Below are 25,247 nucleotides of genomic sequence, written 5' to 3'. Positions count from 1 at the left end.
ACACTAAAAACATTAAAATAAATATTTCCCAACAAATTGAAAATACATTTAAAAAACTTTATATTTAAATAATATTAAGATAATTACAACTTAACAAGCAAATATCTTTAAAATAGTAACAAAATTAATAATAAAAAATACAAAAATAGTAGTAATATAATAGTGAAATGATAGTAAAATAGTAACGAAATAGTAACAGCAATATAATAGTGAAATGACAGTAAAATAGTAACAAAACAATTGATTCTGGCCAAGCCAGGTAAAAATTTTTTTATCCAAGGCTTAGTCAATTTAGAAAAGGGGACTATATTTATTGTTTAAGTCCATTTTTTGGACCAACACTTTTACACAAATCTTTCCACTTTTTAGATTGATCTTGGATGGCACGACTATTTGGAACCTTCAACTTAAATTAATTTTTATGATTTAAGATTTCATATTTATCTTCAATAAATGGATTTGAGGTCTTGTACCTTTTTCTTTTATCCCATGTTTCTTCCCTTTGGATAGGGAATTGTGGGAGAAAGAAATTTTGTTTTTCCTTGAGGTTTAATGTTTATTTCCTCCATTTTAAGGTGTTTGCTTCTTTGAATCTTCAACAAATCCCAAAGCCCTGAAATTTCATTGTTTTCCTATTTAAACTTCGTATCTTCTCCACTTTTGAGTATTGCTCGTTTTGTTAAATTCTGAAGTGAAAATGTGAAATCGACTTGGGAGACTTTCTGCGTATAGCTTGTTTTTATGAAATTTTGTTAAATTTCTTTGGAAATGAATTTCTAAACTTCTAATGTAGCTGTGTGTGTTGGAGAAGATAGCTCAATCTCACAACAACATTTCCATGTTGTACAGAACACAGGAAATGGGGAAATTTCCGATCACCAGTAGTTTTTTTAAAAAGTGGGTGGCTCTTCGTCAATTTCTTAATTTGTTAATGTTTTGAGAATATTTCAGAATAATAAATGATTTCACGAGTCGATTTGGACTCGTGTTGTCTTAAGTTTTATATGTTTTTTTGTTTGTTTTTCTATTATTTTAATAAGTCCTTAGTTTTAGAAGTTTTTGTCTGCTCCTTTAGCACAATTTTTAGTCTTGCTTATGCATGTAATCTTAGTTTTACAAGTGATTTTAGAGATGGTTTTGTTGTTGTCCTCTATAGTTTGGTGAAATCTCGATTCTTTTGTTGATTTTTGCTCGCCGCTTTGGACCATCCGGAGCTGATTTTCTTATAGTGTTAAGTGTTTGCAATCACTCTAGATATGTTGTGCTTGAGTTGTGACAAATTCAATTGTCAACGTGTCAAAATATTCTATTGATGTTGAGGCTAAAGCCTTTGCTGTGTTGATAGAGTTTGTCATTCCCTATTTACGACCAGTGTTTGTTATTTTTTCCCCTAAATTATATAGTTCCATTCATTGAATGAATTAGTGAATTTACCTTAAAAAAACATTATTTTCCTTAGCAATATAGTACCCGATATTTTAGGTTTAAAATCACAAGGTTTAAACCATTAAATAGTCAACTTTGCATTGTTTTCCTTACCAATATAATATTCTAGATTTTAGGTTTAAAATCTCAATAATTTTGAATTTTGACTTTAACATTACATACCAACTTTATAACAATGACCATTTAATATTTCCAATGTTAAAAACTTTATATTTAATTTCATATTATTTTGGATACCAAAAAAATAATTATAAATTCTATTTGCCTATACCAAACCCATATTAACACATTAACCCTCACACTCCAATCATTCACCCTCAACATATCATTTTTACTTTCTTTTCCATAGCATTTATACACCATCACCATGGAAGGAGGCTCTTCATCTTGAAACTCAAAATCGGATTGGTTTGGAGGAAGACAATATAAATAACATGTAAATTAGAAATCTATTTTCGTTTTATAGCATTTAAACTAATTTTATTATATTTTAGAGAAGTTTCTCCAACTGCATATTCGAAAAAAAGTACAATGAAAGTTGATTCTAATTCTTATGAAAAAAATTTATTTGAAATAAGGAGAAAACTTAAAAGAAAGATAAAATCCAACAACTTCATTGCTTAAAATTACCATTTTAATATTTGTTTACTATTTTTGGAAAAGAATCAAATCTTTGAGTCACAGAAGCAATCTTTCTTTGAGTTATGCATACAACTATTTTTGGAAAAGAAGCATTCTTTCGACAACATGCAAAAAAAACATTCAATTTCATAATGATTTCGCTCTTTGAGTCAGAGAGGAATGCAAGAATGCAACTACTAGATGGAAGGATGAGACCAACAAAAACATTGATATTAAAATATCCCACTATTTATCAATAAAGGTTGCTCCATAATTTACTATTACGAAAAACATGTGTAGGAGAATTCTTTGAACCTTGGAACTTTGTGTTGGATCTGGTGTCCTAAATATAGTATTTTCATTTAAGTTGGTTAATAAAATTATTCATGAATTACATTAATAATTTGTATATTGTCCTCACATGATTTTTGCATGTAAAGCAAAATGAAAGCAAATGTTGCTCACTGATTGTCTAATGTTTAACTAATACTAAGTGGTATTACGTGGTAGGATCGTAATACGAAAAGACAGTTTGTATTAGTAGACGAACCTAAACATATCTTTAGTCTAATTGGAAATGAGAAAACCAATTGAAAGACTAATATGTCGTCTGTCAAATCCAATTGGAAGATGTTTTGTCTTGGGCATCAGAGTGGATGATTCTTAGAAAATAAAGACATAGATGTGACTAACTGGACTGATAGTATATCGGACAAGACCCAAGTAGAATAGATCATAAATCTGTTTATGGATTTATTCACTTATAATAATACATAATAGATTCTGAATCCCAAGTAAAAGCCTGAGTTCGATTAGATAAGGAACCAAAAGCTGGTGCGTTGAGTATATGACTTTTGCAGTATGTAGTGTCATTCACAACAGTGAATTTCATATATCAAAACATGGGTAAATGATATCCTCTCATTGACATTGCATGGTTGATGAAAAGTAAATATGGCCACGGTTCGTTCATCTTTGTGATGAATGACTTAATTACTATTTAATAGTAATTGACTTTTCATGAAAGAATATGTAATGGTTAGCATGAGATAAAATAGGGTCATATTTGGAGTTCTAGTAACCTTGGGTATAGTGATTCATCTATTAGCACTCAAGGTTTTTATCCACCGAAACAACCTTCATATTTTCAACCTTCACATGGTTATCCACAACCATATGGTTATTATCCACCATTTCCTAATTATGGTGTGTCATATCAGCCTCAAATGCATCCTCCACCACCAATATATCAACCACCTCCACCTCTCCTGCATCCTCCTCCTCAAATATATCCTTCATATCAATTATATGAAAACCAATATGAAAATGTTACTTTTTTTGGATATATTTTTGGACAAAGGCCAGAGAATCAAGTCAAGAACGCTCTCAAAGTGAATGTGAAGGTGAAAGATCTGATCCTCTTTGTCATTCCACTAATTGGTGAAAACTAAATTATACCACTACCACTATTTGTAAGGTACGTTTTTTTTAAAGAAAACTTTTGTTAATGTTTTTAATTTTAATGATATTAAAATATTTAAAATATATCTTTAGATAAATGAATGGAGTATATTTTATGAAAAGATAATTAAGAATTGAAGCATGTTAAACTATATATGAAAGTAGAATGAGAGTGAGAATAAGTGGTAGGAAATAATAATAATTAATGAGAACCTATACATTTATCTATTCCTTTTTCCGTTTGCAGCATAGAATGTTTTGATATCTTCACCATCTTCAAAGCTATCAAGAAATATTGAAGACCTCTCTCATGTATGAATTTTCAATTATTTTATCTATAAAAACTTTCAAACTTATTAAATATAATATTTCTTATCTTTTTACTTTGTTATTAGTTAATATAATATTCTTAAAAAATTCGTAAATAAATATAAGGATAAGTAATGATTGTAAAAATTGTGTTATATATTAAAAATGTTCATAAGTGTTAGAAAACACTCTAAAAATCATTAAAAGTGACTTCTTATAATTATAATTATTATGTTTTACAATAAGTTGTGTGAATTTAAAAAAAATTGACGGCCGCGACACTCGCAGTGAGCGCAATAGCATCCGTTATGTCCGCAACCACGATAAACACAACACGACCAAAAACGTGGCTGCAACCGCAATTTAAATCCCAGATTATTACCTTAAAACAATCCTTTAGGAGGTCCAAAAGAGTGTAAACTGGACCAGCCATACACAAAACCAACTATCACATTGGAAGCCAACACAAATGCTATCCAACCCTCACAAGAAGCAATCTCCCCTGCTCCTTCCCAGGAAATACCGAAAGACATCTTGGACAAAGGTATTCTTCTCACCATTCATTCTCTACAATTCATAACTGAATGAAAGGTATCATATCAACTTTGAGTACCTACAAACTCACTTCTTTGCATTCCCAATATTTCAATTTCCGCCTTTGCACGTTGAATTGCTACCTTAAGATAGAAAGAAATCTTAAACGACCTATATTTTGCTTTGTCAGTCGCTTTCTTTAAACTCATTCAGCTCATGTATATACACTAACATCTGTCAAACTTTTCTTGCATGCTTCATCTCTACGTTCAAAGAAGAGTGCTTAGATTCTTCTCCATGAAATTAGGCCAACTCCTTTTGCAATAACTAGGAAGCTACGATGAAGCTATGCTACATATATGATATAACTGCCAGCAGTAATTCTTTTAATTCTTCATCCGCCAAAAATCGTTTTTCATATCTCAACAAATAGCAGCATTTGACTATTTTTTATATTAATTACCGGCAATTCAAAGTTTATATAATAATTTTGACAACTAAGAAAGAGTAGCTCTAGGAAAGTGAAGTAAATGCTTAGTGATAAAATTTCTTTTTATCTTAAAATACCTTCTTCTTTTTCTCTTTGTTTCCCAATCACTTCATTTAAATTTCAAACTTCCAACATGATTTAAAACTATCAATTTTATTTCTTTATTCTTATGTCTCAACCTTTCAACTCTCTTTTCTCCATTCTCCACCTTGTTTTTTTTAATCTATTCTTATCCTTTCTTTGTAGTCATCCATCATCATCTTCTTTTTCTTATTTTACTTTCACCCATATTCTTTACCAATGATGGAGTTTCATTAAATGCTTTGTTTTCTCGGTTCATCTTATTCTCATTCTTCTTATTTATTCTAAATCACTTTTAAAAATATGGAGAAGGCTTCTGATTCTGTGAATGCTCAGTAAATCAATTTCACAACTGCTTAGATTAGGTTTTTTTATATTGATTTTGGAGTTACTTGGTTTGCGTGTTCTTCTTTTACTGGCTTATCCAGTTCGTGGTTAGTAATTTATTAACTGTTAAAAATGGTCGGCGGCTCAAACGACTGAACCTCAGTTGATTCTTAGTTGGATTTAAATAACATTGAGTGAAATTCCTTTTCTTTTTTCTTCAAACCCTACTAGTGTGTATATTATATATATATATATACACGAGGAGGGTTTCACTTACACTGTTGTAAAGTTATAATAGTTTTTCGTTCTTTCATATTTCTTTATACAATTAATATTTTTACAATAAAATTTTCTCAATTTATCTTCTTTGTTTTACCGTTACCTTGATGAATTGAAATTTTTAATCTTCTTTGTTTCTTTCATTAACTAAAGCTGTTCATGAGCTGCGTGATTTATCTAGTCTAGTCAGCTCTACTTGACTTAGAGTTTAGATAAAAAATTTTTATTAAAGGTTGACTTGACCTGTATTTAAATTATAAAAAGATATTAATACTAATATTAATATAAATATATATTTTATTATTTTATATAAAAATATGGATTTTTTGGGCGGCTAAACTTGAACCTCAACTTTAAAAATTTTTAAAATCAACCCTTGAGTCAATCCAACTTGACTCATGAATATCTCTATTGTTAATCACCCATTACTTTTGATATTGAATCAAATTTTCGTATAGAAAGAAATCATGCACGGATTAATCGTAATTCTGGCAAAGGGTATTTATTATTATTATTTTAATTTTGGGTTTTGTTTTTCTAAACCTTGGAGATTTAAATCTAGACAGACAGAGGGATGGTGAAGTTAAATGTGGGTTGTGAGAGTTGATGGTGTGTGAATCAGTCCTAAGCAAAGTAGAAAGTTTGGGTCTTAGCTTCATTTTATTTGGTGGTGTGTTCAAATCTAGCATTTGAAATAAGCATAACATTTTCATTTTTGAGAATCCAAAGCCTAAGTGAGTTGATCAGGTTGTATATGGTTTAGGTAAATCGGCCTTTGTTTCCAACTTTTTCACTTTTATTCAATACCCGCTATGCAGTATTAAAATCATTAATTCTGCAAAATTTTTATATTACTAACCTAACATTTTTGGTAACTAAATTTAAAAATTAACTGTGAGACATGAGATAAATGGATGTGATAGAATTAAGGGATAAATATCAAAATTATACATGAACTATGGTTTAATGTGTTGATTTTGTGCAATTTTACACATAACATTTTGATTTGACCCAATTCTTATAAATTATTAGCACAATTATACATATAACATCATTTAATGTTTATTTACCGCATGCATAAATAATTATATTTATTTAATATAAAAATAAATTAATATATTTCTTTCTTATGATTAAATCAAAATTAAAGTTTCAAATATACCTTAAAACCATAATTAGAGTTTCACGTATATAATTGCATCAAATTAAAGTTTATACATACAATTGCACATTAAATTAAAGTTCATATATAATTTTAAGATTTATCTCTTAATTTTTAAAATTAAAAGTAAAGAGACTAAATTTCTAAAATTAAATTTCTCTTCCATTTCTTCTCTCTTTTCTCTACCCTTCACCCACACAACATCTACAATTATCCCATGTATGTTGAAATTATATATGTATAGTTATATAGAGTTTGAAAGAAAACTTAATGATGTGAATTGCAGCCATGTCCTTGCTTTCATCAGGAATAGCCTCGCTAATATCGAATCCTATAAGTCAACATGCTTGGATGTTCAATCCTCAATAAAATTTGAATCCTGAGCACCTTCTTTCCCTTATGTTTCCTTGGCAGTAGAGGATCATAGTATTTGGCATTGTCCATTAGCAAGAGATCATGATTTGGATGTGCAACTCTAGCTTTGGCCACTTATTAATATGATTAAGGTTGGAGAACTTGGTCACTTAATTAATATTGCTACTTACATTTTATTTGGACCAAATTGATATTTTTACTTGACCAAGGTTGCCCCAAAAAGTAAACACGGTTATCGTTATGCATTTACTAATTTCCATGTAAAAATAGCACCACACCGAAACAAAATAAAATCAAAGTACCAAAATGAATGGAATTAAAAGTTGAGTGCCAAAAATTACATTATCTTATATATATATATATAATAAAACAGAGTTCACCCGACCCGATTCATCGACACACTCTCTCCGCAATATAAGCTAATAGATACATACCACTATCTTAAAACAGTTTACTTCCTCTCTTTGCTCTCTCTTCTTCAAATTACTTTTATCATGAATGGGTATAAGGATGACACTTACAGCTGCTATTTCCATCCTAAACAACAAGTTATTGGGGTTTGCCCTTTGTGCTTAAATGATAGGCTTCTTCTCCTAGCTTCAAAGCAACCCCGACACTCTTCTTCTTCATCCTCATCTTCTACCAGAGGCAGCCATGGATTTATTCAAGGTTTTTCACTAAAGAAACCACCCATCAACAAGCTCCCTAAGATCTTTGCTTTAGGCTCATTGCTCAATCGTCTTGAGTTCAAGCATTGGAAACCTGGAAATTCTGATGATGATGTTCTTGATGTTTCAACCAGTCAAGAAGGTATTTTTATTATTTTTACCTTTCTAATTTCTTCCCCCTTTTATTGTTCATGCAGAAGTATTGGTTGTTTTTTTTTACTTGAATTTCTATCAACATAAGGGAAAAGAATAAATCAGAAAATGACATGAGGGGAAAAAAAGAGATGCATCACATGCATGCATATATGATAATGTGTGAGTTTCTTTTCCATGCGAATATTATTAAATAAAAAAGCATTATATTAATTCAAGAATAATATCATTGAAAATACTATGATTTTCTAGGGATTTCAGTTCTTCACACAATTCTATGCAAATTGGCTTTTGTTTCTTAGCTGTATCTGCAAAATCTACAGAAAGCTTGGTAGGTAATGCAAACAGGAAACTTTGTGAACTTTCCTGTATGATTCCAGATGTAAGCAAATCAAATCAACATTTTACCATTTCTTTGTTGGAATCATGCAAATCATTCAGCTACCTAGTAATAACAAAAATAATAAAGACATGAAAGATCTTACAAATTCATCTGAATTTGAATCCACTGAGGGACCCCATTCATGTCAATTCTTGCCAGTCATGTCATCAGCATTTGAACTTTCGGTAAAGATGGCTGCCCTTATACATTGCTTTAGTTTTCACTTACTAATTCATGTGGCTAACTAGTTACACAAATTTGGGGATGCACTAGAATACTTATTACTTTACCTTACCATATACCTATGTAACTATATTACTCCGACTTGGTTCTCACATGCATAGATTTGCGTCCGACTCTATATCTTTGTGTCTCAAATTTTTACTTTTACAGACTCCTTTATCTCGATCAAGTTTGAAGAGAATGGTGTTGGCTCATGGGAAAATGGCAAAGTTTCCAAGGGCTCAATTGAGCATTGCAGCAAGTCCTGGAACCCCACCTTGACAAAGGGGATCACCAAGGAACCAAAGGTGACCAATAAGACTGTGATAGAGCATGCGAAACCACGTGCCTTGCTTAAGTGGCGAAAGCGGATTGGTCACCTGTCCCAGCTCATCAAGTGGAAGAGGTCCAAGGCCAATGTGTGCCAAATGGGAAGTAAGGTAAATGGAATCAACTTGATGGGGAAGGGCTGGATAAGGACTCTGACAAAGAGGACCAAAGAATAAAGAGTGTTTTAGTAGAGAAAGAGGACCATGCATACCAATTCTGAGTTGGGGCTCTCATTTGTGATAGTGAAGTTGTATTACAATCGAGATATATAGTAGAGTCAAAATATACTTTTGCTACCTAAAAGAGCTTTTGGCTTAAAGTTCATTGGTTTCTTGTATTTTGCTCTTAATTCTGATAAACAGAACAGGGTGTAAAATGATTGCTATACAAAAGAAATATTTGTAGAAGTTGAAAAGCAAAACTCCCATGGCATTTTCAAGAAGTGAGGAACAATTGGAGCATAATTTCATAGGGTCCCAAGGGGCTACGTGCCCTCAAAATAGTGGTATAAGTGGTCTTAATTGTTGTTTTGATGGGTGAGTTATATTCTAGAGTGTCATCAAACCCTCTACTGTCCGTGACATGTTTCATGGAATTAGAAAGTTCTAAAGTTTTTATCATAGCTCCTGGGGGATTCTGCCCCATGCCCTGTGCGAGTAATTATGTTTCATTCAAATATATCAATTTATTATATGTTTAATACGTGTATATTTAATTTTTTTTCTTTTTTAATTTTACACATATTTAGAATCAATTCTTGAAGAGTTGCATCTTAACACCCATATAAAAAATATGATTGATACAAATTGTAAGTTATAAATAAGCAAACATTCGTGAAATGTATGGAAGTTTAAAAGTAAACAACAAAATTTTCAACATTATATGCAGAAGCGATTTAATCTTCAACTATAGCATTTGATTGAAGTAGACTATGTACGTTGAGAGAATTTTCAATAAATCAATAGATATGGAATGCCTTTATTAGAAGAGTTGAAAGTTTTAGTTAGGAAATTTGAGGGTTAAATTGATAGAATTTGTAAATGTGAAGGATTGAATTTATTGAATTATTTAGAATTAGAACTAAATTGATAGAACATATAAGTACAGAGGACTAAATGTGTTATTATACTAGATAGAAAAAGGCTTTCCGTTATCAATTTAACAATGGGTGACCAAAACAGGAACAATTTCAAATGTTCGTCCCTAAATTGAAAATATTAAAGTTGGGTGATCAGAACAGGAACATAGGCATAATTGGACCATTTGTATAGTTTACCCTTAGATTTACTACTTTTCATATCTTGTGAAAAAGTATTTAGGTTATTTCAACACCAATGATGTAGTCAAACTCATATAGGTATATGAAAGCTATATGCATAAACAAACAAATGAATATCTTTAACCCTAGCTCGTCGGAATCTCTAGCTACCTTATTTGTTGAAGAGAAGAAAGAACTTCTTCGAAGCACGAAGAAGGTTAAGGCTAACTCTAGTGAATTTCCCTCTGCTCCACGTAAGGTTATAACGTATAAAGACACCCTTGTAGGCAGCAAATTTAAGAACTACGAAAGCTTCTTCTTGGATAATAATGACACCATGGAGGAGGAGGATATGGTTGACCACCCTCTTAATCCAGACCAAATATTGGATGTACATGGAAACATTTCCATTTGGTTTTTGAAAGAGGAAAAAACTTGTATCTGTAGGAAATGGGAAAAAAACCCTTATTATCAAGGTATTTAGTAAAACCTTTGGTTACCAATATCTCCTCTTTAAAATCAATCAAATATGGAAGCCATCGAACGCCTTGCAACTGATTGAGTTGGGATTTGGTTTCTTTGGGGTCAAATTTATGTGTGTCGATGATTTTGATGTCATTGCCAAAGGTGGACCTTGGTTTATTAATGGATGTTTCCTAACCATGTGAAGATGGTGTCCAAACTTCCGCGCCTCAGAAGCAACTTTCCACTCGGTTGTGGTTTGGGTACGCATTATTGAACTCCCTTTGGAATACTACGATTGTAAGGTCTTGGTTAAGATCGATCATAGTATAGGGACTTTATTACCAGCTAATAATGCCATAAGTTCTGAGATGAGAGGTAATTATGACCGCTTTCGTATTCAAGTCAATATTATGGATCCACTTAAGAAATGGCTAAAGGTGAATGGTAGTATGTGATTGATTCAATATAAAAGGTTAGAAAGCTTCTGTTTCCAATTCAGTAAAATCAATCATCAATGTGAGGTTTGTCCACAATTGAGAAATAAAAGAATTCTCCTAATAAAAGAATTATAGAAGAACTACAATGTGGAGGAAGCCACCTGGGAGAGAGAGTTCGATGATAGAGCAGTATCCTTAGTTATTTGTAGGTAAGAATTTTGAGGACAAAATTTTCCAAATGGGGGAGAGTCGTAACATCCCGCCCAACGTAGATCATATCGATATGTCGTTGGCGTATAATTGAGTAAACTAGGGTAGAAAAGTGGTGAATTATCTGTTAAATGTTAGATGGCGTAATTTCGCGAATTTGACAATACGTCCTTTTGGGGGACGCCTTGCTGGAATTCGCCATTCGACGAACTCTAAGGTTTGGCAAACTCTTTTACAAGAAGATCTGCCAACCCCAAATGTTCAAGGCGAACTTGTTAGTTAGCAGAGCGATAGAATTGTTTTACGTGAAAACGATAGCTCGGTGAGTGTTATTAGAGTTTAGTTGAGACCTAGTTGAAATTGAACTAGAGTATTGTAGATGACAAATTGATATGTTTAGGTAGCCGAATGACTTGTTTAGTTGGTTGCTTAAGTGTACAAGCCATGTTCTACCACACTGATTAATGGTAGTAGTTGCGTTTGGTAAAAGATTAAACTTCAAATTTTGTTAGGCAAGTTTAATCTCAGATTTCAAGGGTGATAGTGGGATGTCTGACATTTCCACTAAGCTTATTTTCTGTTGTCTGTGCTATAAAAGGATGCCTATAATCGACATTTTTCACCTTTATTTTTTCTTTGTCTTCTTCCATACATCTTTAAGAATTTTTTTTAGTTATCTTCACTAGAGGAGATGAGGAAGGTTTCTAGAAGCTTGTCAAAATGCCATTGATAAGTATCAGTTGACTGGTAATTTTCTGGGAAACCCTTAGGTTGATGACGAGGGGATTTATGTCTTTACATTAGTGCATGCATGATCTAATTTTAATAGATAAATGGTCTGATAATTATGATTGTTTCTTATTCAGCTTAAGAAGCTAGTAAAGGTCCGAGCAATCGAGGCAAAGGACCAGTAAAGTATATTCTGTCCTAGAGTTTTTAGTGAGTTTCTTCTTGCTTCCTTTGAGTTATGAAACTCTATGATATGTGGTTGTGTAAGGTAATTTTTCTCTGTTGGAGATGGGTCGATGTATTGTGTATTGATGTATGTGTAATAAGTTAGTGTTGTGTGTACGAGCATGGCCATGGTCAAGGTAAAAAGACCCACCTTGTGCGCGAGCCCAGTACCAGATTGTTTGTGACATGTGAAAATATTGAAAAAAAGCTTTATTTATGATGCCTTCGGTAGGGCAATTTTATTACAAACCGGACTGACAGATCATGGGTCGCCCTTGCAAGAGAACACGTGTTCAATTTAACAAAGAATATGAATATAAATATTATTATGGCTGATATGCGATTCTGATTTTTAAAATATGGGTTCGAGGCTGGCACAAGGTTGGGTCATGAGTAAACATACATGATTGAGAGAAGTATGTATAAGTTGGCAATATGTATCCGTCAGAGGTACTGTGTGCATTATACTGGCGAAGTGATGTCGCAAAGAACTATACTGGAAACTTGGTGTATTGTGTTTGTAAGAATTAGTCTCAAAATTGTCTTTATCTTTAGGTTTATTTTTGGTAACCTAATAATCATTTTATGTTTATTTAGAACTCACTAAGTTCAAATGAACTTACTCCGTTACTTTTTTTCCTCAAGCGTTTGAGTAGTAGAATATCAGTAGAAGGGGACTACACCAAAGCTACATCTGCAAGTGAGCCACTTGTAAATTTGTGTACCAAAGAATTTTTTAATCCGTCAATAACACCCCAGCCCTTTGGGTGGTATGTCTGGTTGAATTATATACGCCAAGTCTTCCTAACGGGTGAAAGGATGTTACAATTGGCCTTGCCAAATGAGTTTGCGAATTCTCTTACAAAAAATTAGAGAGTTAAATTCTAAGCCAGAAATCTCAATTTCTTAAGCTTTATGTAGTTTTACACAAATTTTATGTACAGATATCTCTAAGTTCTTCGGAACTTATAAAAAAAATTACTGCTTGGGTGTAAGGTAGATAAAGACTTTATATCTAGAGAAGAGATCAAGCCAAACCCTACTAATGTTAGAGATAGGCAAGGAGGACATTTCATGTATATAGGGGGCACCCTTAGAGGCCAGGCCTCATAGACTTAATTATTTCCTCCTGTATTATAGTTTTATTGTAAAGTTTGTAAATGTATGTTAATTTATTAAGACAGGAAGTTGTAAGAAATTAACACATGTATGTTACAAGCTAGAGTAAAAGTCAAACTTTGAAATTCAATAATGTTTAGGTGTGCAACTCCATTAGGTTTGAAACGTTGTTAAATTGTTTGGGTTGATGTAATATCTGGTACACGGGCTATTCGATTTGGTCAGGTATAGGGTGTTATACTTGGCTTGGTCACCTAGTTAGTTGGGATACAGTCACTCGTCCCAAATTGGATTATGGTCTAGGTTTACCCCTTGAGAAATTAAAAATTCAGGGCCTATTTGTTAAGTGGGGTTTACATATCCTTCAGGAACTTGAGATGTTATGGACCAAAACCCTTGTCATTAAATACCTTCACAACTTTCAAAATCCCCTTAGTCTGAAAAACGTCTCTCCCATCTTGTCTTCTTTGAGAAAAGTTAACCCAATTCTTGATTCTGGCCTACTTTGGATTATCCACAATAGAAAATTTGTTAACTTCTAGCATGATAATTGGATAGGAACCAACCCCTCAAGATGGATCTTTCAAGGCCTATTATCTTTTTCAGAAGACTTTTGGACCTTTGACCAAGTTCGTATTAAATGGTTAGAACATGGGTCTAATCCCTCTCATTCTAGCTTTCTAGAGATGTAATTGAATGCCTTCTTAGCCTTTAGAAAAGACTTTATAGGTTAAAGTCCATCTAGGTCAGGATCCTTCATTTTAGCCAACATATATTTGCTAGCTCTTAAAAGGATTATGGGAATCCCTTACATAAGTTGTAACACCCATAACTTGTTTCCATCGTCGGAATAAGGTTATAGAGTATTACCGTGCAAATCAGACATTTTATAACAAATAACATTCAATTATTGAATTAATTGTATAAATATGTATGTAATTCAAAATGCAATAAAACATACATTTACGAACCTTAAATCAAACCTACGAGGTCTTAAAAATAGTTTAAGAACAATAAGGACTAATTCGAAACAAATCAGAAAGTTTAGGGAAAAACTAAAAACTTTCACTTTATGGGTCAGACGGCTGTGTGTCTAGGCCGTGTGATAGAGCCCAGACCGTGTGGCTCTGGACATGCCGTGTGGCTAACCCACACACTTGTGTGCTCACTCGTGTAACTTACTGACTTGGGTCACACGGCTTTGTCGCAGGCCATGTGCCAACCCGTGTGAACCCTGCACCAAACACGCTCTGGGCACAAGCTTGTGTGGGCTGCCCATGTGTGATATATGGTCATGTGACAGCCCATGAACTAGGCCGTGTGTGTCCAAAAATGTCCCAAAACAAGCTTAACTTCCATCCAATTGCATAGGTACCTATACCATCTCGTGACACATGATTTCAAGTCTCAAACACATTCAAAACCAACATATCATGTTAAATCAATCAACCGTAAACACTATTCAATATCATGTAAGTCACCCACGTCTTAAGCAACTAGTAATTCAATGACTTAACTAGACTTCCATACTATCACATTTGACCACATCTAGCTTACATATAAGTTAACATTCTTACCATTTAATACACAAATACATACCACATTAGTTACTCATTTCACAACGTTATAAGCACCCACATGCATATTACAACCATACATACGAACCATTTCAACCATGAGCAAATGGTCCTACTACATAACATAACCACATTTTCCTATTACATGCCATATAAGTCGAGTTTGAAATCAAAATCTACCAAAAAGATTCTGGATAGTGTGGTCTCCTCAAGTTGATCCGATTTCTGGACTTCCACAGAACGTATCTACAAGGAAAGGGTAAAGACACGAGTAAGCTTGCGTAAAGCTTAGTAAGTTTGTAATAAACTTAAACTTTATCTTACCATAAAGGATGGAATTTTTAACATTTTACAGGATAATTTAATATCATGATCATGAGTTCGTTAATTACCTATACATGTTAGAAGTCCCACAAGGTTAGTGAGTTCATATGTAAAACATATAACTTTATCATGATATCAAACTTATACATGAAACACACATTTGGTATATAAACCAACTATCATATATACATTTAACACTCACATTCCATTTAAAATATCTATATCCAATGTCCCGATCCATACATATATTTTCACATAACCATTTCATGTAATCATTCCTTATAACCATGTCGTATAATTATATATATAATTGTTTCATCTAACGTTTCATTTTACCATTTCATTTACATATATAACACCTAATTTTTCTGTACAACACATTTTGTTTCAATAATTCATATAAATTTATTCCTTCATTGTTTAAGATCATATAACTGTTTTGTATATTCTGTTTCATTTTATACATTTAACACTCGATGAACCAGATAAAATAACGTCGGATATGCGGGAACCATGCTCACACAAAGTTTGCCTGTAACTGTAATTGTAACTGCTCTCACGAGCCATATTTGTAAATGCTCACACGAGCTATAAAATAGGCCTACTCACACAAGCTGTGGAGAATCCGCAACAAATGTAGGACCTCAACCATCGGTAGGACATCCACAACCAGCACCCGAAACTGTAATAACCCCTAATGACATGTCATTCGTATCCTAAGTATTCACAAGGTTCATACGGGTCATAAACCATGTCCATTTCAATTAACTTTCCTCACATTATACCATTATGAGCACACATCCATATAGTTCTTATTTATCAGACATAACATTGATTTAGCTAATAATGCAATTTAGTTCAATTTACTAATTGTCATATATCAATCAATTTAATTCATTCATAACATAAATATTAACTAACATATCATATAATTATTTAAGCATTTTTTGTCATATGAATTCAATTATATCATTTCTTCAATTTCAATCATGACCCTCAATTATAGTTTCATTTCAATTTGATTCAATTCCATAATTTAATATTTACTATATAAGCAAATTTAAATACATCATACTTAAATATTTAATAATTCACGAAAAATAACTAAATCAATAAACCCGACTCCAAGGACTAATCAAGTAATTTTCCTTTTTCCACTTGTCTATCGATTGATCCATTTCTTGATCTATATATAATAATCTCATTCAAACAACTAAATCAATAGAAAAATTAAATCATTTTATGCAATTAAGTACTTTTGACATTTTTACAAAATTACCCCATAATATTTCACTTTTATAAAATTTAGTTCCTAAATCCAAATCATGCAATTTTCTCATTTTCAACCAAATTCAAGCTTAGCCGAATTATTTGGGACCCTATTATAGCCCATATTTACTGTTATTTCACATCAAGTCCTCAAAATTTCATTACTTTAACGTTTTAGTCCTTAAACATTAAAATTACCCAAATTTACTTTACAAAATAGTCCTATTTATCAACCAAGCTTAATAATCCACCATAAAACTTCAAGAATATCCAAAACTCATCAATGGCATAATCCATAATCTTTAACCATTTTGAAAATGGAGATATAGGTTAGCTGAACCTAGTTGCAACGATCTTAAAAACATAAAAATTACAAGAAACCTATTAAAACCAGCTTACCAAATTGAAAGACAAGCTTGGCCGAAGCTTCCCAAGCCTTAACAATGGTGTTTCAGCCTTTCTCCCCATGAAGAAGAAAATAAAATGTTGATTTAGTATTTTAATTTCTTTAATTTAACTTACCTTTTAACTTTTTTACTAAATTACCCTTTTAATATAGCTTGTAAAATTATTAAATCATGTACATAAATGTCCTTAACATAAGTATATGGTATAATTACCATATAAGGAGGGTTTAATTGCACAATTGGTCTTTCAATTATTTTAAATTTTTAACTAAATAAGCTTAATTTTAATTTAACCCTAAACTAATTAAGACTAAATTAGCAAATGGCCCAAAAGTTAGTGGATTTAATCATGTCACCATCCCTTGGACTTTTTGACTATGGTTCAATCACCATTTTGGTCCCTTTAGTATTTTAAATCTATAGCAATTAATTTTTACCTCTTTTACAATTTAATCATTTTACCTTAATTAAGCAATTAATTGTAACAATTACTGGACCAAACTTCAATTCACCTATAATAAGACTCTGTAAATATTTAATAAAATATTTATAGCCTTAAATTACGAAAACATTAAATTACGAAAACAAGGCCCCAATACATCATTTTCAACAACCACTTGACTTTTGGACTAAACCACTTATACTAACCATTAATTCAATTAATTAAAATTCATCAAATCAAAATTCAATATAAAATTATGATTGACTTGTCTAATGTAAATATTAATTATACGAATTTACTCATCAAATTTGTGGTCCCGAAACCACTGTTTCTAGCACTACGAAAAAACGGGTTGTTACATAAGTAATATAGCTTATGGGTTTCAATCTGGAAAGCCAAACTGCCTCTTAAAATAAAATTCTTCATCTGGAAGTGTGGTTACAAAGCTCTACGTACTAAACACTTCTTAGTCCATAGAGGTTGTGCTATTAATGATTGATGTTCTTTTTCCTCTTTAGCTCAAGAGACTATCCTTCATTTACTCAAGGACTAGCCTTTCACCATTGCACAATGGGAGGCTATTTATAGCCATGTTCGGTACACCATCAAGACAATTGGGAAGATTAACTTCAAGCTAACATCTCTTCTACATTGTGGGCACAGTCACCCCACATTCTTTAGTTTATTGATTTTTTGCTCTATAGGAACTCTAGTGTAACACCCCTAACTCGTATCCGTCGCCGGAATAGGGTTACAAAGTATTATCAGCGTTTATAGTACAAACAAATAGAATTTCAAACATTTCATAACATATCAATATTCATATCAAAAACCAATCAAAATCATTCATATTGTCCCATGCACGAGCCCTCGATGCCTAAAATATGCATTAGAAACAAGTCGGGACTAAATTGAAAACTCAGAGAATTTTTTAGAAATTATTGAAAAATTTCAAAGCTACAATGGTCACGCAACCGTGTGGCTAGGCTGTGTGGCTCACACAACCAAGAGACACGCTCATGTCTTAGGCCGTGTGGGCATTCGAAATAGGGACACACGACCGTGTCCCAGCCCTCCGCTCCCGTGTAACTCTCTGACTTGGTCACACGGCCAAGCCACACGCCCGTGTGTTAGGCCGTATACCCTTCGAAGTAACCCCACACGCCCGTGTGCCAGGCCGTGTAACATCCTAACTTACAACCCTTTTGAAAGCTATAGGGACACACAACTGTGTGTCACACACGGCTGAGACACACGTCTGTGTTTCTGCTCCTGTGAACAAAAATAAGTTAATTTACAAGCCATTTTTCTCACCTAATTTGGCATCAACCCATATCCAACATTGTGCATATAAACAAGCCATATTAAGGCATCCAAAACAAGTATAATCAAGACTTAAACATATGGTATATTTACATACAACCAATATGCCCTTAGGCACCTCAAATGATAATTATAAACATGTTTAACCATGTATTCAATATAACCAAATGTTCAACTAAATTATATGCATAATTGCATCATTACATATCATATAGATCACTTTACCAAAACATACCAATTGATATTAAACATGCCCTTCAATTTCTAACATAATTAGACATATATGTCTTACACAACAAGGTACCAATTCACATCCAATTCATCAACTCACGAAACACTTATACAAAATGCACATATAACTATCATTTTACCTTTCATCATTCAACCACCAATCAACCCACACATCAACCAAATTAAGGTCACATATACTGTAATACCCCCTACCCGTATTCGTCGCCGAAATAGAGTATGAGGCATTACCAGATTTTACCGAATAAATTTTTTTTCGACATAACCAATCCATTTCAATATAATTTCAAGATAGATTTATCATATTCATAAGATAATCTCATCACATACCAAAACCAAAATTTGTTAGCCATACCAATGGCTAACTATACATTCATTTCACATTAACATCTACTTTACTAGCTTATACATGCCATTGATTTCCAAAATAAAGTTTCTTTATATACCGAGATCTTGAGGTTGATAGTGTGATGTGTCTCTGACCAAATCCCACCTCTGAGCTCTTAACACTACAAAATAGGGGAAAAGGAAACAGGGTAAGCACTTTGTGCTTAGTAAGCTCATGTAACAAGAATTATACTTACCTAATATTTTCAATTCAATGCAATAAACATTCATACATCCATTCAATACATTATTCTCCTATCATGCACAAACTCAACATTCAAATTAGTCCAATAATTTCCATGTATCAATAATATATATCATGATTGATGAGCTCATCAATTCCATGATTTCCATTTCCTTGCTATTTTTCCATATTTATCTCATTGAATTTCTCAGAATTTCGATGGATTTTCAGAGGTACACTTTAGTGTACAAATCCGGGTCCGTCAATTCATATTCATGTGCACATTTCCATTTCAGAGAGCACACTCCTTAACCTCATCCTTATAGCGGGATTACCGGTCGAGCTAAATCCTATAATATAAACTCATAGAGTATTGTCGGGATTACCGGTCAAAGCTAAATCGCAATGACAATTACTCTAATGAGCTTGGATCCAATTACAGTCAAAGCTAAATTCAGACCCTAATTCGGATTACTGTCCGGTTAAATCCATTTTCCACATATTCTTTGGAGGGCTATATCAGATAGGATCACCCGTCCGGGCTAGATCCTTTTACCGTCAATTCCTTTTCAGAGATCCATCGAATTTTCCTTTCATTCAACCGGGATTTATTTCCTCTTTTCATCAAGAATATCAATACTTCATCAATTATCATACAATAAACATCCAAATCATATTCACATCAATAACAAACATTTCAAGCTTTTAGGAATATAATTCAAGTTACACGAACTTACCGCGACACTTGTTCGTAAACAAAAATCTCCTAATCTTGAAATTTTTCTTTTCCTCGATCTAGCTTCGTATTTGAATTTTCTGGATCTAAATAAATAAATTTAATCATTAATCTAATACATTTCATGTTCATATGTAACATTCTCTATAATTCCATTATTATTTATAGTGCATTCAAAGTCGTCTCACCGAGTCACAGTCACTAAATTATTTATATCTTGAGCTACTGAACTCCAAATTAAGATCCGTTAATTTTCCTGAAACTAGACTCACATATCTTCTTACCATAAAATTTTAAGAATTTTTGGTTTAGCCAAAAAGTACAGTTTATTCTTTAAAGTTTCCCTTGTTTCATTGTTTGACAGTTCCGACCCCTCTTCACTAAAAAATAATTATCTCATTGTACAGAATTCGGATGATGTTTCCATTTATTTCTTCTAAAAATAAACCCATTAAGGATTCTAAACATATAAATTATAACTTTTTTACAATTTTTAATGATTTTCCAAATTCAGAACAGGGGAACCCGAATTCATTCTGACATTGTCTCGCAAAATCTATTATATCTCATGATTTACAATTCCATTGATTAAATCGTTTCTTCTATTAATTTTATATTTTATTCATCCTCTAATTCAATCTCTAAAATTTTTGGTGATTTTTCAAAGTTAGACTACTGCTGCTGTCCAAAACTGTTTTAGTGTATGATGTTAATTACCATTTTTCCCTAAACTTTCAATAAATGATAATTTCATCCCTGCTCAATTAACCTCTCAATTGAGCTGATTTTTCTCAATTAACACTTTATCCCATCAGTTTAAACTACTTTATAAGCTTTGGAAATCATAATTTTAGTACTAAACTTTAATTCCAAACTTTTTCACAATTAGGTCCTACAAATCATTTTCTATTGAAATTACCTAATAAAATCATCTCATAAACAGATTAAAGCTTCAATTTCATCCTATTTCATAATAAAATTCGCACATATTCATAGAAACTTTCAAATTCATTCATAAAATCAAAAACTAATGAATTTAGTAATAGGACCTAGTTGTAAAAGTCTTAGAAACACAAAAATTACAAGAAAAAGGCAAGGATTAACTCACTTGGTGCAAAAATTATGAAAAACCAGCTTGAAGAAACCCTTAGGACATTTTTGGCTGATGAGAATGCAGAAAAATAAAGAGAAATCTAGATAATTCCACATTAGTCCTAACTTTTAAAGCAAATTTTGCAATATTCCAATTTTACCATTAATTCTTCAATTCTCCTATTTTTCTCAGCTTATACCGCCCAAAATATCTCCTTTTGGGGTTATTTTCAATTTATGTCCCTCCTCATTTAACAATTGAGCTATTTAATCCTTCTAATAACTTTTACACCTTTTTCAATTTAGTCCTTTTCACTTAATTGACTACCCAAACATTAAAATTTTCTAACGAAATTCTAATACCATATTACTAATACTTTATAAATATTTATAAAAATATTTTTGACTTGGTTTTACTAAATTGAGGTCTCGATACCTTATTTTTACCCAATTTCTTCAATAATTTCTTTTTCTAACTCACCACTAAATCGGTAAAATTTTTCTATCGATATTTTCATATGATTTTCCTATCATACCAATATTCATGCAAAAATATTAAAATAAATTTATCTTTAAATCGGATTTGTGGTTACGAAACCACTATTCCGATAACCTTGAATTTGTGACATTACATATACATACCAAAATATACCAAAACACAAGCCAACTCAAATGGCTATAATCACAACAAAACATAAAGGCCAACATTAACCAAAATAACATATACATGCTATTATAACCAAACTTAAACCAACCGAAAGTACCGAATGAGCCAATGGATAGTGTGATATAGCTTCGACAAACTTCCAACCCGAACGAGCTTCTAATTCACTATAAAACATGGAAAATACACAAAGTAAGCATTTAAGCTTAGTAAGTTCGTATTACATAGAAGTTAACTTACCATTTATTCACATATAAGGTAAGTAATCAAAGCATATCCCAACATATATTGGCCAAATGTTTAAGCACATATATCTCAACCATGTTAGTCATGTAAACACATATATAAACCAAGTCATGGATGAGCTCAACAATTAAACAAATTGCATACACATGTATCATCCATTTCATATACCCATATACCATATAATATCATTTTCCATGTAATTCATATCTATACCTGTAACAGTTTGTATCGAACTCATGTCATATCATATTAGAACATTGCCCATTGAACCATTTAGAATATCGTTGGATACTCGAGATAGCTCACACATAGTGTGCTAAACTATAATCCGTCAATTCCTGTACATGTATGCTCATACGAGCTATGAATCAATATGCTATTACGAGTTGTAAATCGGTAAGCTAATACGAGCTGAGAATCGGTAACTCTCACGAGCTACAAATCGGTAAGCTCATATGAGCTGTGGTGTATCCGTAACACATGTAGGACCACAACCAAATCGGTAACCCTAATGACATGTCATTTGAATCCTACGAATAATGATTAATGGACTAATAAAACTTTCACAAAGGAAGTTTTGCATATTGCTCTGAAAAGTTTCTAAATAATATAGGAGCCTGAAACAGGACTATTGTTCACCAAATTTAAAGGTTGGAAATTTGAGAAGGAAGAGTCTAAATTTGGACTATCTCTTTGGATTTTGTGGTAAATGCATTGATTGACAAGATGTCATAAACAAGAAAGCAATGATCATCAGGAAAGAGGAAGGGGTTACCTCGGAGAAGAGAGCCTTCATTTGCGCATGAGTTTTTGGTACGACACCCTGAGAATGGTGTAAGAAACCAGAACGATTCAGATCCTATATCCTTGAATTATGATAAGTGAGGTTTGAGGAAAAGCCACCTATTTCTACCCTTGGGTTGCAGTGGGAGATTGATGGCACAAACTGTGTGCCCTAATGGATTAAACTTTAAGGTTTACAGTGGGGCAATCTGACTAAGTGATTCTTTGAAGAAGCCGGTCAAGCGAGAAGGCGTTGTAGCACGTCAGTCACAAAGCCTTAATAAACTTTGAGTAATGACAACCTAAGCGGGATCATTCTCGGAAAAATAAAATTTTGCATTCATGCAAACACCATTCACACATGTCTAGTTAGGAGCATTTGATACATTTTGATCATGCCATCCTAATCATTAGGCATAATTAAGTTCATAAACTAATTATATGTGTCATGTTCCCCGTAAAATGATCGGTGAAATCACAAGTCCTATGTCCCTGGCCAGTAGTGGAATAGGTTGGAAATTGGAGATCTTGTCTCCCTAAGCAGTAGCAGAGCAGATCGAAGACGGCGAATCTTATCTTCCCCAGGAGTAGGGAAACAGATTTAAGCCATACGTCCTATGTCCCTGACCAGCAGTGGAATAGGTTGGAAATTGCAGATCTTGTCTCCCTAAGCAGTAGCAGATCAGATCGAAGATGGCGAATCTTATCTTCCCTAGGAGTAGGGAAACAGATTTAAGCCACACGTCCTATGTCCCTGACCAGCAGTGGAGTAGGTTGGAAATTGCAGATCTTGTCTCCCTAAGCAATAGCGGAGCAGATCGAAGACGGTAAATCTTATCTTTAAGTGTAAGGAAGCAGATTTAAGCCACAGGTCTTATCTCCCTGAGATTACAGTGGATTAGACTGAAGAATTCCTAATCGGAAATGGTGAATCTTATCTCCTTGATGTTACAGTAAAGCAAATTGAAGCCAGAAATCTCATCTCCCTGAGATTACAGCGGAGCAGATTGAAGCTAGTAATCCTATCTCCCTGAGATTACAGTGGAGCGGATTAAAATAAAGGATCTTATCTCTCTAAAGTTACAGTAGAGTAGATCGCATCAGATTGAAGCTTGAAACTTATCTCCCTGAGATTACAGTGGAGCAGATTGAAGCTAGTAATCCTATCTCTCTGAGATTACAGTGGAGCAGATTAAAATAAAGGATCTTATCTCTATGAAGTTACAGTAGAGTAGATCGCATCGGGTCTTATCTCCCTGAGATTACAGTGGAATAGACTGAAGAATTACAGATCTGACATTCCAAGGCATTGCAGTTAAAAAGATTAAAGCCACGATGGCAAATCTTACTTTCCAAAGTTACGAGTTACGAATCCAATCCCGCTGATGTTACAGTGGAGTGGATCGAAGCACCAATTCCTATACCTTGAAGATGCAGTAGGTTGGAATGAGGCAACTCAAAGAAGAAGAGTACCAAGATCCAGCGTGACCGAGCAATATTGGCCATTTTTAGTCTTTGCTTCATTCCCGTTACACGACAATGAGATAAGAGGGGCAGCTGTAATAGGCCCAATTTGCCTGGCCCAAATCTGAAATAAATAAACAAAAAATATCAAAAAAAATATAAACCAAATCAACATTTAAAAGTCCAAAGTCCAAATACATGGGCCCAGCATAGCCCAAATCCTTTTAATCTAATACCCAATACAATACCCAAATCTGAGAAACCCAACACCAGACCCAAACCTTAGCCCTAACCTAACCTAAGCCTAATTAGCCCAATCTCCAAACCCGGTTACAAACCCAAATACTCTGGCCCAATTGCATTGAAGCCCAAAACGAAAACAGAAACCCTAGGGTTTCTGATAGCCTCCAGCGCCGCAGCCAATATGCCTCCATACGGCCACCTCTGTCCACGCCACGTGCGTCTCCAGCTGGCGTACCTGCACAGTAAACAGACAAACAACACCAACAAGAGCAACAGAAAATATAAAATAGAAAGAATAGCAGAGAAAAGGGATGGATTTTTATTCTTTTATTTGGATTTTTATTTTTTCTCTTCTATTGGATTCGGATATAAGCCGATTAAAAAAAACACTGTAAAAAGGATTCTCTTTGATACACGCATATATTGAATACAAGAGCCAAAAAATATATATATTGAAAAAAAAAGAAAAGAGATTTGAAAAGGTGATTCGCCCTTTTTTTTCTTCTGCATTTATTTATTGTTTTCTTTTATTCTTTCACACGAAGAAGAGAAATATAGAAAAAGAAAGGAGGGG

At 33.0% G+C, this 25,247-nt stretch overlaps 1 protein-coding gene across 1 annotated transcript; it reads left to right on the top strand.

The window, feature by feature from the left end:
- The first annotated feature begins 7,472 nt into the window (after positions 1-7,472).
- On the top strand, positions 7,473-9,261 carry LOC105797169 (uncharacterized). The gene is made up of 2 exons (XM_012627109.2): positions 7,473-7,895; positions 8,682-9,261. The coding sequence occupies exons 1-2, from the start codon at positions 7,580-7,582 to the stop codon at positions 9,014-9,016; spliced, it is 651 nt and encodes a 216-aa protein (XP_012482563.1). The 5' UTR covers positions 7,473-7,579; the 3' UTR covers positions 9,017-9,261.
- Positions 9,262-25,247: the final 15,986 nt, after the last annotated feature.

The sequence above is a fragment of the Gossypium raimondii genome, chromosome 3 (genome assembly GCF_025698545.1).
Source record: "Gossypium raimondii isolate GPD5lz chromosome 3, ASM2569854v1, whole genome shotgun sequence".
NCBI classification, from domain to species: domain Eukaryota; kingdom Viridiplantae; phylum Streptophyta; class Magnoliopsida; order Malvales; family Malvaceae; genus Gossypium; species Gossypium raimondii.
Note: the sequence above shows the minus strand (reverse complement) of the source record. Positions and strands in the feature narration are given on the sequence as shown.